This window comes from Petromyzon marinus, chromosome 28, assembly GCF_048934315.1.
Source record: "Petromyzon marinus isolate PM22_M1 ecotype Great Lakes invasive population chromosome 28, UKy_Petmar_22M1.pri1.0, whole genome shotgun sequence".
Classification (NCBI taxonomy): Eukaryota; Metazoa; Chordata; class Hyperoartia; order Petromyzontiformes; family Petromyzontidae; genus Petromyzon; species Petromyzon marinus.
The window spans coordinates 13,130,995-13,151,142 of NC_133694.1; the positions used below are offsets into that span (position 1 = coordinate 13,130,995).

Genomic DNA, 20,148 nt, shown 5'->3' on the forward strand with positions numbered 1-20,148 from the left:
AGTCGCCATCCAACAACAACGGAGGGCGGAGCGACGCTCACAACAAAGAGCGGAGCGCCGGATGGCAAAAGCACAGCAGGTTGGCACAGTAGGGGGCACAGGTGGTGCATCAGCCAGCCATCTCAGTCAGTCGACCCGTGGCACCTGGGTCTGCCCCGTGACCTCCTGCCAGCGGGCGTTCGACACTTCACGTGGCCTCAAGTCGCACATGGCCTGGCACAAGCGTTGTGGTGACGTCACCGCCACTTAGTGGCGAATGGCGGTTGTTGTTGTTGTATCTTTGTTCGATGGCCAGCCATAAGCCAGTGTAGGTTGGCGGGGAGTGTAGGCATTGTAACATAGGGACAGTGCGATGTATTTGTTTTCTGCCCGTAGTGTAGGACCGCAGCCCGTGACACGTGTTGTATGTGGCGGTCGCTCATGCAGGCACTGTCGAGACTCACCCATGCTTAGCTCCGGGGTAATGCTGGGCCATTTGAAACGTTGGTTCAAAATATAAACAAACCTCTTACCGAGGGCTTGTTTCTCTCAGCACACAGAAATGTGTCCTGTATAAGAATTCAAGCGTGACTGCATGCAAGCCCTGTTGCGAGTATTGCGCATTATGCCCATAACACCTAGAGGAGTTTGCACCGGTCATAATAGAGCTCCACGTAACACGCAGCCATGCGGCTCAGCGGCAGAGCGAGAGGCTCGCAATCGAAAGGTTGCGATTTCAAATCCTGGTTGGGGGTAAGCTCAACCTATCCCCCTTCTGGGGGTAGATAAAATGAGGACCACTTTGTGGCGAAGTTGGCAGCGGGTGTCCCATGGATAAACTCATCCCCCCCCCCCACCCTCCGTGTGGAAGGTGGGGGTTAGATCGCGTAAATAATGTAATTGTTGTGGGTATACTCTCCAACTCTCCAGTGTTAAACTAGTGACAAACCTTACTAATTTGCTGTGTCGAGTGGTGGTGGGTTTAACGATACATTCATATTTACAAGATGCAACACAAAAAAACCTCTTATGGATAATGTTGGTCGCGAAAGCCCTACCACTACGATGTGTTAAACGGATCTTCCACCGCTGGCTCAAGGGGATAAGCGCCGGCTCCGATGCCCGGCCGTGTCGAAAGTCCCCCCTTTGTATGGCGGCGTTCGTGGCTGGCGCGCCTCTCTTCCCTCCCGCTTGTCGCCCCCCGGCAGCGTTCCATGTGGCCTTTGACTCCCTCGACTCAAACATCTTCATCTACTTTCGCAACTACCCGACAACGCTCTTCACGCTCAGCCAGCTCATGATGGGCCTCAAGGACCTGCCCATCCCCAACAACATGAACCTCCCCGCCATCATCATCGTGCTCTACCTGGCCTACATGATGTTCGCCTACCTGCTGCTGCTCAACCTGCTCATCGCCATGATGGGCGACACGCACTTCCGCGTCGCCAACGAGCGCGTGGAGCTGTGGAAGGCGCAGGTCACTCGCGCATTCATCCGGGGGGACGGGAGGCTCCTGTGGGGGGGTGGGGGGCTGCTATGAGGGGGCCGTGTCTGGCGGCCCGGGGGGGGGGGGGTGGGATGTAGAACATTTTGTCTTTCCCCCAACCAACAGAGGGCCAAACAAGAGCGCATCCTGGGTCACACGGCAACATAGTCACACAATCACAGAGCCGCCTTAAGCCACCACGCATCTCGTGAAGGTGCCTGCAGCAGCAGTCGTGGTGTGTTGGCCAAAGCATGCGAGAGGTTAACTGCTCAACCGCGCAGCCCTTAAGAGTCATCCGATAATGTCGTGACAAATTTGCCGGGCATGTCGGCCAGCTGTAGCGGAGGAGTGGGGGTGGAGAGGGCCCTGGCAGTGGTTCAAGTGAGCGAATGAGCAAACGTGAGGAATGCAGTGCCGCCAGGTCGCAGACGTTGACATCTGGTATCCGATAAAATGCTCGCAGTGATAGATGAATGTCGTTTTTAGGGACCATTTAAACGTGGTGTAGGCCTCATGTGGCCACGGGCCCACGGGCTGTAGGTTGCCTACCTCTGGTCTACTACACTGCTGGTGGTTTGCCGAGTGAAGGTTTCCAGGTGCGTCCAAATACGCGGGTCTGTGCCCGCAGTCGTTCATCAATCTGAGTCGGCGTTGATCGATGCGAGACGAACGGATCCTCTGGTGTGACTTAGATCGCTGCCACGACGGTGCTGCTGGAGTCTCGGGTGCCACGGTGGCTGTGGATGCGATCGGGGATACCGGGCCGGGAGCTGGGTCTGGACGGGGATCGGTGGTACATCCGGTGAGATCCCTCTCCTTAAGGAAGTGTGAAGATATACAAAACACACAGGAAACTAGCTAAATTAATTAAGTATGACTACAAATGTGAATAATTACCCTAAGATTCAGCAACCATTGTTAGCTATCGGCACTCCTGACCTTGCGATGTCGATGTTGCTGAGATCTAGGTGGGCTGCCTCTTGATAATTTTGTCTTGCCCTTTTTAGTCTTATCGTTGTTTAAAACATAATAAAATAACGTACAGCCCCTTTTTTGTCAACTCATTGCTGACTAAGGCTTCACCATGCTGTGTGGCCTGTGGGGTGTGCTTTGGCCCACACATCACCACCCTCGTCATTGCAGATCGGTAAAGCCCCAGTTAAGGGGCCAAGACCGGTTCAGATATCACTCACCACCGACGTTAGCCGTGACCAGGAATCGAACTTGTGTCAGCGGGTTCATGGCGCAGGGAAGTTTATTTCGGTGTCTAGGAGATGTTAACTACCTCGCCTGGTATACAGGAGGCTGTGAGTTCGATCCCGACCCTGACGCTTGCTGTATATTTGAAGGTTGCATGTCTCTCTCTTTCTCTCCCCATGGTCTCGTGAAGTTATCTCTAAGTCTTCCGGTTTTTCCCTCCACATTTAGAATCAACATGCGTTTGGAATATTTGGCTGCCATAAATATCCACGTGATAACTCACATCGTTGAGCAAGCATTTGTGATTGCCAGGTCGCTTCTGAAAAAGAGAGTTTAATAGTGAAATAGTTCTGCCTCCCTCCGGAGAAGTTTTACAATTTTGGCTGTATGTATGTTGTATGTTGTTTAACTTCTTTCGCACCATACGTAGCCAACCGTGCTTAATCGGAGGTGCGGGGGGGAAGGACAAACAAACGAAAACACAAATGACCCCCACGCCCTTTGAGCCGACGTGGCACAGACAGTCGTAGTAGTTTATTTTGAGCCAAGAAGCTCTTAAACCGGATTTCATCAACAAAGAACAACACCGCCACTTCTCCGACAAATGCAACAAGGTCACAGTAAAAATACATCAATAATAAACAATAGCAGATAAGGGAAATAAAAAAGAAATAGCAAATCATAAACGCAATATAAAAATGATCGTCTTCAAAAATATATATTAAATATTGGTTGTTATCAAATAGCACATTTATCTATAAAAAAAATACTAATTTAAATCGGCCATATTAATTGTAATGCTGTTACGGCCTAAAATACGACGGCATTGAATGTAGGAATAAAAAGCGCAGCATCCATCTAACAAACGTAGTGTAAGCAACGCACATACAGTGGTCGCTTACGAGCAATTAATATTTGTATGTTCTCTAACTCTTTGTAAATTTGCGACTAGGACGGAATTCACTTGAAATTAGTGATTTGAAGTTAGCGACTGCCGACAGTCACTGCAGACCAAGTTTTGTGGCAATGTTGTTCCGCAGTCCAGGGGGCAGCCACCGAAAACGCTCGTTCACCAAAACTTGATTTATATTAGGGAACGTTCAACAGAAGTAATGTTTCGATTTAAAGCTTTCGTGACTGCAATGATTCATCTTCTTTGGTTCTTTCGGTAAAGTCACGTAGAATGAGAATAAAATAATAAATTGATAAAATAAAATAACACAATAATATTCTCACGACGTTTCGGCCACAACACAAGCGGCCTTCATCAGGTGAAGGGAGCGAGACTGTCTGGTAGGACAGCGCTGGAGTGAGAGAGCCACGTTCAGATCACGGCTTTTAAGCTGTGTGAGAGGAACAAAGAGCCTTGACGAAGGAATTAGCATAAAATTTAGCATTGAAAAGGCTGAATGATTAGCTTGTGACTGGTCACAGAAATAGCTATGTTAAAAGTTAAAGCATACACATCCGCAGAGGCACCCATTGTTAAAAGGAATTAGCATAGAATTTAGCATTGAAATAGCTAAATTAAGGCATTCGCTTGTAACTGCTACAGAAATAGTTACGTTGAAGTCAGAGCATACACATTCACCGAGGCACTTAAAATATTATTGTGTTATTTTATTTTATCAATTTATTATTTTATTCTCATTCTACGTGACTTTACCGAAAGAACCAAAGAAGAAGTAATGTTGTACTGTTGAACTCCAAAGGTTAGGAGGTCTGCCCTCCCGTCGTGCCAACTGATCCAACAAATATTATTCCGAATTACCGCTAAGGATATTGTTGATAAACAAAGCCTGGTGAATCGGTCTGCGATCGTGGAGCGATGTTAATTTAGTTTTTTCGTACAAGTCGCAATGATGGATACTGTAAGGGGCATCCAGAGCAAATCTTAGAGCAGAATGAAAAGTGGGAATGATCTATTCAGTGTGGTATTGGAGGCAGATTGGTACACGTCACAGTAACCAAATAATGGTAGTAAGGTAGGCCTTACCAACTCTAACCGAAACTTAGCTGGTAAGCAACGTTTATGTCTGTAAAGAAAGCTAGTTTTAAAATTTGCATTCCTCCCAGTGTGTTCAATGTGTTCCTGGAAAGTGAGTTTAGTGTCTATAATGACCCCAAGGTAAATTATTGTATCAACCTGATCAATTTGTTTGTTGTCCAGCGTGCACAGCTTCGGGAAAAAAAGTGCTGGTTTTATTTTTCCTAGAGATAAATAAATAACTTTTAATTTATTGACATTCAGAACCAGCTTTAGTGAGATATGTTGATGAATTGTATTAAAATCGCTTTGAAATTTCCTGTACACATCTTCAGGGGAGTGGGCAGCAACCATCAAAACGGTGTCATCATCCGCAAAGGTGTTAATAGTAGAATGTGCCATTTGTGTACCCAAGTCGTTGATATATATGGAGAAACAAGATAGGTCCAAGAATGGAACCTTGAGGTAGACCCTTAGTTATTCCCATTATGTTTGACACCAGGTTACCAGTGGATGTTATTTGATTTTTTGCAGTGAGGTGCTCGGTGAATCGCGCACGCTTCTAAGTCTATTTAGTAAGATGCTGTGGTCTATGTTGTCAGATGCTTTAGATAAATCCAGGAGTAGTCAGGCACGGTATTGTTTGCTCTCTAGATTATTGAAAACAAAGTTTAGGGAGTCTGACAGCGGTAGTTCTGCTGTGTTTTTTTTTACAGAAGTCTGATTGTTTGGGATGCAACAGCTTATTTTCAGAAATTAAGTACTTATTTGGGTATTTAATGATCTTTCAAATAGTTTAATCGGTGGTGATAAATTGGTATCGGCCGATAATTGTTAGGGTCATCTGAAGATCCTCCTTTGTGGAGGGGGCGATCCAAAGCAGTTTTACCATTTAACTGGTATGGTGGCTTCTTGACTGGCGAATTCAATATATGGGTTAAGGGCCTGAACATCATATTACCCACTGCGATATGTGGCGCAATGGGAACGATCGCTCGATGTCGCGACGTGCGGACTCACGGCCGGGCGATCTCTCCGTTGCAGGATTGAGGAGAGGAAGGAAATGTCGCCGAAGAGGAATTGCGCACGGGACGACGACGACGGCGGGAGAGGCGAGTCTCCGGCCAAGCGCAAGATGTCATCGACGACCAAGAACTGGAACATCGTGCACAAGAACTTCGCCAACAAATTCAGCCAGCTTCACAAAATGCAAAACCAGCCGACTGTGGCCAAGCACAGTGGGAGCATGGACTAGATCGGCCGGGACGCAGGTCCCCAGCAGCCGCACCCCCCCCCCAGCCCCCCCGTTGGATGCATTGCAGGAAAAGCAGTCCGGCATAAGTCCTCGTTTAACGTGCGAGTGGTGAGGCGAAAAACGCGTTAAGCGCAAAACAATTTCCCCCATTAATAATACGCGGATAAAGTTTTTTTTGCGAAATACGATGTACAAATACTACTGCGACGCACACGCAGTGAGAGAAGGGAATAGCCAAGGGTGCGCTGCCACGTTACTGTATCACTCCGCGAACTGTATTGCCACGGCTCAGTGGCGCAGCTCAAGAAAGTAGTTCATCATTAACCGCTCAGAAACCGAGTTATAACCACGGTGGGCATTCCCCGTTATAATGGGAGCATTCCGCGCTATAATGATGGTGTGCGTTCTCCATTATAACGACGGTGTACGTTCCCCTTTATTAACATGGTGTGCGTTCCCCGCTATAACGACGGTGTACGTTCCCCGTTATTACAATGGTGTGCGTTCTCAGCTATAATGACGGTGTGTAACGACGGGCGCATTCCCCATTATAACGACGGGAGCGTTCCCCGTTATAACGACAGGCACATTCCCCGTTATAACAATAGGCGTGTCCTCCATTATAACGATGGGAGAGTTCCCCATTACAACGGGACCAGTCCCCGTTATAACGACCGGAGCGTTCCCTGTTATAACGACGGTGTGCATTCCCCATTCCGCAAAGTGTTCCCGATTCGAGGAACCACGTCATCGCGAAACGCGTGATAGTATGAACACCGCCACGCATAACGTGAGGATTTACTGCAGTTTCCCTGGGGTACGTCTGGCTTGGCAGGGGGATAGGCGGCAACGTTTCGCTTCAAAACTGCATCTCGGGCGCTAATGTATCGCTCGTTACCTCTCGGTTGCGCTTCACTTTCCACCTGTTTGCAATCCTGTTTTGTGTTAATTAATTAAGTTTTTTTACCATTTTGCATTAAGTTGCATATTCTATAAATGTTTAGTCCATCATCACACTGTAGACGATGGAAGTCTACAGTGGTTGTTCTCTGGATAGACCGGTCTCCAACCACGGGAATGTGGAATTCCCACCAGTGGCTCAGGGCCAAAAATGGAGACAAGTGCCACCCCAATGCTCCTTGAAGAGTGAAACTACTTTTGACTTTGTCACAAAACTTATCTTCGTGCCTCCAAAGGAATTCCAATTTACAGCCTTTTGTCAATCCACTGCTGGAAGACCGAACTTCCCATGCAGTGTCAGTCATGGGGGTTTTTTGACCATACTTCACCATGCCGGTCAGTGCGGGTTGGTAAACTGGTGGGGGTAGGGGCGTTACAAGACCAGATCAGTTATCACTCGCCGTGGAGGTCAGTCGTAACCTGGAGTAGAACTTGGATTTCCTGGGTTCGTAGTGAAGTGAACTGCTCCCCGCTGCATGGTTCTAATATTTTTAAACCAGATCCCTAGTTAAACTTGTAATGCTTTTATATGAAAAATGCTTGCAATTTTTTGTTGTTGACAGACACTTTAAATATGTGGTTGTGATAAGCTTATTATTTCTAACTTTTTTTGTAATTTAAGGTTTTAATGAAATAATGCAATATTTAAATGCAACATATTAGAAGTAAAATCGCAAATTATAAAGTCATACTTTTTCACATAGGAAATCTGAGAGCAACATCAAGACAACAGAATTAGAATATTTATTAATACTCGAGGAATCCGATGAGCTGTGAAGCTCTTTTTCCAGACGTCCAGCCTCACTGCTCTTGCGCTTAAGGCGCTTACTGAGCAAAACGTTTACTGTCCATCATGGAACTCACACAGGCAGCAGATGAACCCGCCACTGATGTTAGCAGGAGGCAGAATTCGGACTCGGGTTTCTGGGGTTATCGCACGGTGCCCTAAACCACCACGATTGCTGCACCCCAGCAAGGCTAATAAAATAAAACAACGCACGGTCCTCAAGGGAATCGTCTCGTTATTGCGTATTCTGCTGCGCTGGGTTCTCACCGATTAACAAGGGCGGCAGGGTTGTCGCAGTGGTTAACACTCATCGCCTCAGAGCGACAAATACCTGGGTTCGAGTCTCAACTCGGGAGCCTCTCAGCGTGGCGTTTCTGTCTCTCCCCCTGCTCTGGTTTCTCCAGTTTCCTCCCATAGCAAAAAAATATATAAAAAAAATCCACACAATTTGCCACCGGTATTGGCCAAACATTCTAAGGCTGAAATATTACCTGCAAATGGCTCAATTGTAATTACAACGTCGCTGCCCTGCTGCGAAACCTTGGCAGGACCGCTGCAAATGCAAGCGCCTTGAGACTCGGCAAGAGTTTCCTGGAAGAAACAAGCGGAGTGGTCCCTCGAGTTACGATGCCATTGATTAACGATGTTTTGATTATCGATCCGCCTCCCATTGTTTCTATTAACGATACTTTTTCGATTAACGATATGTTTACGACGTCACGCGGTTCCTTGCAGTTTCGGCCCATCGGAACTTCCTAAGTGGAATAGGCAGCAGACCTCAGCCAATCAGCGACCTGCCCTTTTATGAGCGTTTTGAGAGCAACTGGCTGCTAGCTTTTCAATATTTTACGTGCGTTGCTTATGGAAACAGCTCTCTTACATACTTAGTGTTTTTTTTACTGAAAACAATTCGTTTGCAAATTAAGCAGGAAATTATTGAAAATCGCGAAAGTGCTCTCGATTCACGATAATTTCAATTAAGGATGATTTTCGTGGAACCAATATCGTTAACCGAATGACCCCACTGTACTCAGCAAAATACTCAATTAAATCAGCAATAGCTCTGGATCACGTGCTGTCGTGACGACTGGAAATGCTACGACTGCCACTTTTGTTAACTCTTTGCATGCATGAAAATTAATGTTACACGTGGTTTCTACGCAATAAACAATAGACATGCTGGGAAGAAACGTTTACCCAAACGAAGCTTTTTTACCTTTGTGGTTGTGTATGTGTGTGATAGCGGTAGCGTAGCAGTGGATGTGCTGCAGTACGAACCTAGCGAACCTAGGTTCGATTCCCGATCACGGCCAAAACAGTGACGATTATCTGAACAGTTTTCTCCTAGGCCGACTCAGCCACAAACGAGGTGTGTAAAACATCGCCACTAAGTAGACAGGTAGCCGGGCGTGGCGTTGGCCACCCACCCCCTCGTGTGCCGTGCCGGCCTTGATCGGTGTTACTCTCGAACAGCACTAGCCATCTAGCGACAGCAGTAGCATGGTGTACGGATAAACTCGCGTGGACGTCCTATTGCCGCACGACAGGCGGACCGTCGCCACAGGCTTATCGCTGCAATCCCCGTCGGCAGCGTTCCCCGAAACGTTTCTCCTTGCAGGCGGCATGCAACCTGAAGGAGCCTTTGCGACTTCATTGCTTACAGCTCTCGCCGAGCAGCACGCGAGGACTATCGTGCTGCTGCTGCTGCGATGGCATTTACCATCAGCCATGTTCACGGCTGCTCTAAAAATTTCCGTGGTCAAATCTCAGCCCTGAACGCCAACCCCAGCTCCCGTAACAGGCCCCATTCAACTCGCGCCTGCTTTATGTCGAGTCCGTGAACCGAGCCCGCAAGAGGCGATTGTGATTGGCCGCGGATAATATTTGTTCACCGCAGAGCACAAACCTCCATCGTCGCATGCACTGCTGCTGTCACCACAGTCGTATGTTTATACGGTATCTAGGCACATGGTGATGTGACCAGCAGTGGGTAAAAATTAAAAACTATGTAAACATTTTTACTTTACCAGGTAAGGCCCACTGAGCTATGTAGCTCTTTTTTCAGAAGCGACCTGGCCACAAATGATAGCGCAACGAAGTGGCGTATCATATCGAAATGTATTGCAGCCAAATACTCTTAACGCACGTATGTAAATGTTGAGGAAAAAACCGGAGGACCAAGGGAAAAATCCATGCGACCACGGGAGGAGAGACATGCAAACTCCAAATATACAACAGGCGTCAGGGTCAGGAGCGAACACACGCCCTCCTCTTCTTGGTTTTTTCGGTAAAGTCACATAGAATGGAAATCTCAAGTTACGTGGAATCCCTCCCCGTAGAGGCGGTTAAATTTCGATTTAAAGCTTTCGTGACTGCAGGGATTCATCTTCTTGGTTCTTTCGGTAATGTCACGTAGAATGGAAAGCTTTTAATCGAAATTTAACCGCCTCTACGGGGAGGGATTCCACATAACCTTGAGATTTCCATTCTACGTGACTTTACCGAAAGAACCAAGAAGATGAATCCCTGCAGTCGCGAAAGCTTTAAATCGAAACACGCCCTCCTGTATACCGACGAGGTAGTTAACATCTCGCCACCGTGACGCCCCGTGGATAGACCACGGCTCATGATGCCGTGGCCCAGTCTCTAGCCCTGGCGAGGTCGTCCGCGTGCACGGCTCCTGCAGGAGCTGACACACCGAGAGATGCTGCATGGTCCGTGTCTCACCGCAGCCGCACGTGTCAGGGTTGTCTTGTGACCTGCCGACTCTCATTCGAATGCGATTTAAACAATGAACAGCACAAAGAGTTGTGCGGCATTGGAGATGATTTTGGTCGTGATTTTAGATTTCTGAAATGACACCAAGAGTTCCCGGGCCCAAGCACGGCACGCACACCACATCCCCTGTGACAACTGAGCCCCGTGTCTGCAGACGCCACTCACCACGACCCCTGCTGACCCCACTGCGTGCCGCCTGAAAACACTCGCAGGAGGGAGCGGAGGGTAGTGTGATGCAATAATTCAAATGACGAGAAAGGCCCGTCACAACAGAAACACGCGTGGAGGGCAAAAAAACAGATTTAACAACACAAAAAGGTGTTTAAATCTTGACTTGAAGCTTTCGTGACGGCAGGAATTAATATTCCATTGGTCTTTCGGTGAAGTCACGTAGATAGGTTGAAAGAAAATAATAAAAAACTAACACGTTTCGATCGTCATCAGGAGGAGAAAAGAGTAAAACTGCTGAGGCAGACTGTTTTAAAGGGCAATTTAACACGTAGGCTTTCGCGACCAATATCATCCATAACAGAGGTTTTTGGGTTAGTACGTAAAATACAGACTCTAATATCTGGTACCTTCTGTTGAAGCTATCAACAGAAGGTGTGTACAGGATTAACTGCACGTGTGGTAAATGTTATGTTGGGCAAACAGGACAAATAGTCAGCACGAGACTAAAATAACATCAGATAAATATTAAATTATCCCAAATGCAACTGTCAGCAGTAGCAGAACACGGGTGCCAACAAGGTCACTCAAATGATTTTGATAATGTTGAAGTTTTGTGCAAAACTAGCTACGACTGGCCAAGACTTATTAGATAATCTATCGAAATTGAAAGAAATCAAACTAGCTTTAACCGTTCGGATAGCTACCGCCTTAGTGCTGCGTGGAAGCAAATAATCAAATAATACATTATTTAAATGCATGCCTACAAAGGGCCGCGTACTTCAATAGGGATTACCGTGGGTAGGTCTATTTTAATAAACACAATAGACAGGAAGGACAAGTTCAAAGGGCTCGCATAATGCACATGCATAATATACGTTGCCTCAGTAATACTCCCCCCCCCCCCAACATTGTGCAAGAGCGCAGAAGCGTGGTCACCACATATACGCCTCTATATAAGGAACGAAACAGTAAGACTCCTCCACGAATCTGGCTGTCGCCTGATGAAGCTAGTTGTAATTACTGGCGAAACGTCGTACTCAGTTTGTAAATATTGTGGCTTGGGTCTCCAACACACCGGTGTGCTGTATTCGTGACGAATTGGCATGTTCTGTTTACGTGACAAACCTTACTAGTTGGTTGTGTCGGGTGGTGGCGGGTTTAACGACACATTTTTATATTTACGCGATCTAACACAAAAACCTCTATTATGGATGTTTTAAATGTTTATAAAGGGTATAGCCCAAGGGTCATAAACAGAGTGGGCGGGGCTAGTGATTTTAATGTAAGAATTTAGCTGTTAATGTAGGATCGGAGGACGACGTCCACGACGGAAGACGCGGAGGTGGCTATGTTAATGTAAGAGATTAGCATGGTGTGTGGCATTGAATTAGAATCGGAATATTTATTTATACTGGAGGAATAGAATGAGCTATAAAGCTCCATTTTCCAAGATGTCCTGTAGGTTATAGGAGATGTACACAAGTTCCCAGGCTTATCCTGACCACCAGCTCAAAATAATTAAATGACCCAATGGCCACTCATCTCTTGAGCAGACGGTCGGATGAGCCTGAGAGAGAGCTTCCCATAAGTGTAATGCCGCACGCCTTTGTATTGTTAAATCTGTACTGATTGTGCTTGTCACTGTATGGTGCCAGGGCTTACGAAGCTACGGCAGGTTATGTGTCGTCATTATGGGCAGCCCGGGTTAGGGGATGTAGTACCAGCCCTGGCGGGGCTGGGTGAGCGCTGGTTAGCACGGAGGCACCGCGAGTAGTGTGCGATGCGGGCTCCCGGTGAGGGAGCGAGAGGGAGCGTCAGCCAGCCAGGGTTAGCTTGGGGCATGATACTCTGGTTGACCTGCTAACACGTGACCGGATGATACTGGAGGGGGGGGGCACCGCTGGACAGGGGCCGCGGGGCGGTCACGTGGTCCAAAAGAGCTCTTGGGAACCTTCGAGAAGGAGGTGGGTGGGGCGAAGGGCAGAGCCAGCCCCAGCCCGGGGGCATATAACGAGGGCCCCGTGAGGAGCTCGAAGTTCTTCGTGTGCTGGTGTTACGAAGATCCACGTCGGGGAGAAGCCTCTAGCCACGGGGTCCGGAACCCAGCTCGTGGTCCGGACCGGGATAGCGAACCGCGTCTAGTTCTGCCGTAGCGTCGTTAGATGACCATTCAAGACCCGAGTGTAGATTGTGTTATGTTACGTACCGTTGTGGAAATAGTGTTGCTCCTAAGATAACGTCTGCGACTTAGTCGGACTCACTACAATTCCGTTGTGATGCATGCTAGCAAAAAAAGTACGTGTGCAAATAGCCCGTGAGTTTAGTTTTTTTTATCTATCATGGGACGAGAGTAAAATATACTAAAATTACTTTTAGCTTACCCAGGGCATTGGCTGGATTGATATTGTTCTGCTTCATTAATACAAGCGACATCACAATGCTATTGGGTACTTGGTCATTAATTACATCACCATCATCATCACCGTGTCAAATGAAGCTCCCCCCAGGCCCTCATTCTTGTAATCCACCTCACTCTTGCACGTAGTGCGCCACGGAGGCTAGAAGATGTTAACTACCTCGCCTGGTATGCAGGAGGTCGTGTGTCCGATCCCGACCCTGATGCATGCTGTATATTTAGAGTTTGCATGTTCTACCCGTGGTCGCGTGGATTTTTCTCCGGGTCCTCCGGTTTTTTCCTCCACATTTAGAGTCAACATGCGTATAGAGTATTTGGCTGCGATAAATTTCTATGCAATAAGCCACTTCACTGAGCTCGCAATTGTGGTCAGGTCGCTTCTGAAAAATAGCTATGCAGCTCAGTGAGCCTTTCCTGGTAAAATAAACAAAATAGATTTAGTTTACATGGGATGATCTCAATTGTTGCATCTCTCTGTTGGTCTACTTCTTGGGACGTACGCCCTCTTTTGGCTTCAAGTCCATCATCGTCGTCGTCCATCTGACATCATCTTAATTCACAATGCGCCTTGACTAAGGCGCTGAGAAAATAATTAACTATTTGTACAGCAGAAGTGTGATGAGATGAGTTGAGGACGGTAGTGCATGAGTAAAGCGAACTAAGATGAAAGTGACAATGAGCAGTTAATAATGAGTGAGGATGATGAATGGGTGGGGAGATTGGCAAGAGGGATAGAGTTATCGATGGGGAAGGGGGGTGAGGAAGTTTGGGTAAGCCAGGGAAATCAGTGAGTGTGTTTTAAGGGAAGAACGATAAATAGACCGTGAGGATTATTGCTTGACGTGTAGGGGCAGCTTGTTTCAGTTTTAAGGGGGCCAGAAGCGAGAAAGAACGGAATCGTGATTTGGCACAAAGCGTCCTTCCTGCCCAAGCCCAGAGACAGAATCAAAAGACGAGTGTAGAAATCGTATGCAGAGTTATGCTAAAACAACACGTATAGTATACACCCCATACTTTTCGGGTAGGGGAATGCGATTTTTGTATTTAAAAATGTTTTATGACAACCAAAACACGAGCCTCAATGCAACACGTCGAGAGGTTACAACGATAGGGTAGAGAAAATCTACAACCTGCTGTCCCGGCGCTACGGGAAACACACGAAAGGGAGAGGCAAGGAGGGGAGTGATGGGGCCCCGCTACCCCAACCTAAGTGGGGACCTAAAAAATGGGGAGAGGGGGTGGGGGTATAACCAACATAGGAAGACCAAGGGAAGAGAGGAAAGGGGGGAGAAAGGGAAAGAAGATGGGAAGTTGAGGGAACTAATACAAACCCTAAAAATCAGATAACATATATGCGGCTAATGGGCTCTTACGTTGGCATTTCAATCGTTCCGAATTCTGGGGAATGCGAATACAATTTTTTTTTTACGAATACGGTATGTTTATTTACCGCAGAAAACCTCGCCGAGTCTTGAGACTGTTTCAGGAGGGTCCAGCCAAGTTTTCGCGGTCGAGGGCGATGTTGCTGTGTGATTAATCTGCAGGTAATCATCAAAAATTGGGACATTTGGTCGATGCCAGCTACATTTGCATGCTTGGCATTAGCCGTGGAACTCGAGGATCCACGCAGAACAGGGCAAAGACTTACTACGCACAGGTAGGCGCCCGAGTTGGGAATACGAACCCAGGTCCTTCTCGCTCCGAGGCGCAAGCGTCACCGCTGTGCCCACCCATTGCGTATAGAGACAAGGAAATATTATTTGCAGATGTCGGATTTAGCCACTGCTTTCCACAATGTGTGCACGACGAAAGTTCCCGAATGAGAGGGTGTCAATGGGTCTCAGGGCAGTTAGTTTTGCCGTGATGTGTTTGGGTGCGCAGCTTCTGAAACGACTGTGCAGCCGGAATTCTGAGAGATGTGTAGCAGCACAGCCGGCTGTTCCATTGTGTGGATAGTAGGTGCGCTTGTTTCGTGTTACATTTCAATCGGCCAACATTAAATCGTGTGGCTGGGTTCATTAAATGTTGCTAATAAAAGCACGAATCGCATCTCTACAACCCCACACTGCAGAGCCTGCTGGGACTGCCCGTGCCAGCGTCAGTGTTGCCCCTTCCCGGCGGAGGCAGCTCGCCCCCTTAATGTGGGAACACTTAACCACCACAAGAGATGCAGCAGAACCCCAACATGCACGTCAGCAGATGTTGTCTCTTACGTTTTGGATCTGGCAACCCAAGTTCTCCCACGGTCGAGCACGCCTGCGGTGGTAGCTTTGCACGTGGCCTGTAATCCAGCACCGTGGAGGCGACGGTTGGTGGATCGGACAAATTAAAAACTATTTAATTATTGAAGAATTTTTATTTTAACAGGTAAGGCCCACTGAGCAATACAGCTATTTTTCAAAAACGACCTGGCCACAGATGATAGCTCAACGACGTGGCTTATCATCGTGTGGAAATTTATAGCAGCCAAATACTCTAAGCGCATGTTGATTTTAAATGTGGAGGGAAAAAACTTAGGGGATAAGATGCAAACTCCAAATATACAACAGGCGTCAGGGTCCGGATCGAACCCACGACTTCCTCTATACCAGGCGAGGTAGTTAACATCCTGCCACCGTGGCCGCCTCACAAATCACAAAATGTATTTCCTTCCCACGGGCATTGAGATGCCATACCCTGGATTGCCAGCAGAATGCAGTACAGCAAAGTGTGAACTGATATCATCTGTCACTTCTGTACGGGGATAGAGTGTTGCACCCTCGTATGCGTGGGTTTTTTCCAGGTGTTCCGGTTTCCTCCCACATGTATAGCCATTCGCTAATTAGCTGAAAACATCTTAAGTAAAGAGAACTGCAGAGCAATTGTTAGCTCCGGCTCATCGCCTGGCAGCCTTCCAGCTCTAATTGTGTACCCCAGCTATTGTGAGATGCAATTTACATGAACGATACTATACAAATTAATTACTAGACTTTTATTTATTTTATGTTTAGAAGTGTGGGCTCTTTGCAGTTTCCCAGTCTTGCGGATGTGCTTGTGTCAGCTTTAAGGGGCCATCCGTAAATGACGTCACACACCTAGGGAGGGGGAGGAGGGTCAGACATTTGTGACGATGTGTGACGAGGGGGGAGGGGGGTTTGAGAAATGTGTTGTCACATCAAAATGCGCAACTTTAATTAAATATAAACAGTAGAATTGTTATAACAACACCAATTTTGATTAATTTTCATTATTAACTATTTTATTATTTAAATTTACTAAGGTCACCTTTTATTTATTCCATGAAGGAGCATTTTGCTTCTCCATGGGAGAATGGAGAAGCATACATTATAAACATTTTTTGAATTCTTGTTTTTCAACATTTTGATTTTAATTATTCTACCAGGGCTTTTCATTCTGTGGAATGAATATGTGATTGTTATAATTGTTTCAAGTATTTTATTAATAGTTATTATTACTTTTAATATTTTATAATTATAAGAGAATTACAATATAATATTCTGAACATCTGCAGTTTTAGTTAGACGTTGAATATTTTCAAGTAAATTTTATGCAAAATTTCAGCTTTCCAACGACTCCTGTTTAATACATGTTTTCTCCTACAACATCAGAGTGCAGCGCCACATTAAATACGCACTACAATGACAATAGTTTAACGTGATTTGAAGCCTGTTTTAGTTTCAAAATGGAAATATGGTTTGGGGGGGGGGGCAGAGCTTTGTGACGTCATATTTGAGGGGGGTCTGACTTTTTGTGACACCGTGTGACGAGGGGGGATCAAAAATCGGCCAAAATCGCGTGACGTCATTTATGGACGGCCCCTAACCAGAGCATGCGAGGGATTTGTTTTTCTTTAGACAACATTGAGATGAGTGTGGGTTGCTTCCCTGACGAGAAGGAGTGGAGTCTGTGCACGAGAAAAATTTATTCTGGCATCATAGCGTTACGGGGCGTGTGATCACATGGGGACGCCTTCATCCAGCAGTGGATAGACCACGGTTGATGACGATGTGGAACGATTATGATGGTGTTGCCCTGTTGTCGTCATCATCGTCGCCTGGCCTATGACCAATGTGCCCAATTTCACCAGACGTTAGAAGCTAAGCTAAGATAGTTGGAGCCTACATGCGCGTTGCTACTGCCGGGTTTGTTCCGGAAAAATCGGGGAATTGGCATCTGGGTGTTCGTGTGGCAGGGATGGATTTGTACTGAGATCTGGTTGCGGTGTTGTGTCGCATTTTATAGCAGTAAATGGCACGGCGTTGATAATAGAACCCGGTGCTCACTCAGAAACAAATTCCGGGTTGGTATGCAGTGGACAATTGGCGACCCTTAGCCTGGACAGTGCTGCTTTGATGGGCGCCCATCGTGCATACCACATTGCCATAGGCGGCTGCGGGGCTGAACCATGCTGCCCAGCGTGAAGTATGGTCAAATGAAGGTGCTGTATATAAGTCTCGTCAACTGGAGATCCCCGTGGTGGTCGGCACTGTTGATGGTTCACATCTGCTCAGTGTTTATGGAAACACCTGATCTTGTTGTCTTCATCCACAAACCGCATCACGCGGGTGGACAAAACCGGCGCCCGCCGTCACAAACAGCCAGCTGCAGTCGTAACACCGCGCGCACCACCACCGCCGCCACACCACCACTGCCCCGAGCTGCAAGGAGATCCAGGAGAACGGCCAGGGCGAGGCTGCCGTCAACCCCGCATCGCCGTCTTTTCATCGCAGAGGGCCACAGCAGGTAAGCTACTGCGCTAAAAACTGGTCACATTTTCACGATATATATGAAATCTAATCAATCACAAACAAATCCATGGAATAAAAAACATGTTTATTTATGTATTTCATGTTTATTTATGTATTTCATGTTTATTTATGTATTTCATGTTTATTTATGTATTTCATGTTTATTTATGTATTTCAAACAATTGACGGAGTTATAGTTTCTGATGTGGATGGAAAGAGCATTCCACGGCCTTGGTGCATAACATCAAAATGTACCACGGTTCCCTCGTGAGTGTAGTATGCCTCTTGGAGATTGGGATGGCAAGTACCACTATGTAACACAATTTTTGTTCCTGGGTAGTGTTATTTCGTAATTGCTTATGCCTAAAGAGTAGAGAAAATGGCTATTATTCCCCACAAACTTTGCTTTTGTGACCAGGACAGTGATTTTTTGAAATTTACCTATTTTCAATGAGAAAACGAGCGAATTTGTATCTTTTCGTTCACATAAAGTGAGAAAAAAAACAACATATGAATCTAAATTAACATGTAATTATACTAAAGTAATACAACAATGACTACAAAAGATTTACAAGTACTGTAAGTAGTTTTTAGAGATTTACGATTATACTGTAAATCACTTTCACGAATCAGCCCCCAAATGTAGTCTCCCATAATGTTCTTGTTATACTGTCCTTGATAGCGGCGTTCAAAGTCCAGTATATCCCGGTGGAAGCGCCCGCCTTGCTCCTCCGAGTACGCTCTCATGTTCTCCTTGAATTTATCAAGATGAGCATCAAGGATATGGACTTTGAGGAACATCCTACAGCCCAATGTGCCGTAGTTTTTCAACAGTCTCAACCAGCTCCACATCGTTTTCGACCTTGTGATTGCCTAGGAAGCCACGAACCACTGCGAAAAAGCTGTTCCCAGTCACTTTCTCCTTCTGAGTGAGCTTTTTGGGGAATTCATTGCACTCCAGGATCTTCTTTATCTGTGGTCCGACGAAGACACCGGCTTTGACCTTTGCCTCAGACAGCTTAGGTAAGAAGTCTTGAAGGTACTTGAAGGCTGCCGACTCCTTATCTACAGCTCTGACAAATTGTTTCATAAGGCCCAATTTGATGTGCAGTGATGGCATCAGCACCTTCCGGGAGTCCACCAGTGGCTTCCACTTGACGTTGTTCCTCCCCACAGAGAACTCGGTCCGCTGTGACCAGTCCCGTCTGTGGTAATGCGCCTTGGTGTCCTTGCTGTCCCAAAGGCAAAGAGAGCAGGGAAACTTGGTAAAACCGCCTTGGAGACCCATCAGGAATGCCACCATTTTGAAGTATCCGATGACCTCCCAGCCGTACTCATCATACTTCAAGGCGTCCAGCAAGGTCTTGATGCTGTTGTAATCCTCTTTGAGGTGCACCGAGTGAGCCAGGAGAAGAGACGGTACTTGTTACCATTATGGAGCAGCACGGCTTTGAGGCTCCTGGATGAGCTGTCAATGAAGAGGCGCCACTCATTCTGGTTACAGGCGATTCCGATTGCCTCGAACAGACTGGTCACATTGTGGCAGAAGCAGAGCCCATCTTGACAGGTGAAGAAGCTGCAAAAAGGTTGGTGACACTTCCTCTGATCTGTGACTTGCACACTTTCATCCAACAAGTTCCACTGCTTGAGCCTAGATGTCAAAAGCACGGCATTGGACTTAGTGAGACCAAGATCTCTGATCAAGTCGTTGAGGTTTTTTTGGTTGGAGTAGTATGGGTTTCTCTCCTCAGCTACACTTCTGAAATTGTCATCTGGATCTACGTCTTCCTCAGTCTCTGACTTGCTGCTCTCTTCTAAAGAAGCCTGCTCTCTCTCCGGAGGAGTGAGTACGGGGAGCTCATGGCAGTGTGGCACTGGGGTGACAGATGAAGGAAGGTCCGAATACTTGATAGCAGGTGCATTCTTGCCAGTCCGACGTTTGCAAGGGTCCACCATGCAGAAGTAGCAGTTGCTTGAGTTGTCAGTGGGTTCTCGCCAAATTCTTGGGATAGCGAACTTCATGGCTCTTTTCCCCTCTGTACCATACTACAAAAATACATTTATTTCACCCATGACTAATGTTTAAGAGATTCTCGCAACATTTTTCATAAGTGATATATTTTTTCAATAACATTGAAAATTGTAAAACATTTGAAAATTTAAACTTTTACAATTATTTTTTTTTTACAAATTTTATAGCATAAAATTCCAAACAACTATTGTCCATCTTACCTTCCAGAGTTTTTTTTAATTGCTCGCAGGTGAAATGAGGTGCCCAGAGTTTGTCTTGATCCCCAACAGGTATGCCGACATATGCCTTGTAGGCCTCACACATCTTAGCAGATGCTTCCACAGAGTACTTTTTCACTCTTGTCTTGATA

The 20,148-nt window shown here is 46.5% G+C and overlaps 2 protein-coding genes across 6 annotated transcripts in view; both read left to right on the forward strand.

The window, feature by feature from the left end:
* The window catches only part of LOC116947036 (transient receptor potential cation channel subfamily V member 5-like), a 77,594-nt gene extending 68,750 nt beyond the window's left edge, over positions 1 to 8,844 (forward strand). For all 4 annotated transcript variants that reach the window (XM_076070353.1, XM_076070351.1, XM_076070352.1 and 1 more), the window contains 3 exons: positions 1,188 to 1,456; positions 2,158 to 2,267; positions 5,697 to 8,844. In XM_076070353.1, the coding sequence (XP_075926468.1) occupies positions 1,188 to 1,456; positions 2,158 to 2,267; positions 5,697 to 5,907 (590 nt within the window). In that variant the 3' untranslated portion in view covers positions 5,908 to 8,844. The remainder of the gene's footprint in view (positions 1 to 1,187; positions 1,457 to 2,157; positions 2,268 to 5,696) is intronic.
* A 7,949-nt stretch (positions 8,845 to 16,793) lies between these two features.
* The window catches only part of LOC116947039 (transient receptor potential cation channel subfamily V member 6-like), a 43,516-nt gene continuing 40,161 nt past the window's right edge, over positions 16,794 to 20,148 (forward strand). For both annotated transcript variants that reach the window (XM_032962415.2, XM_032962416.2), the window contains exon 1: positions 16,794 to 17,762. The gene's annotated coding sequence lies outside the window, so the exon portion shown is untranslated. The remainder of the gene's footprint in view (positions 17,763 to 20,148) is intronic.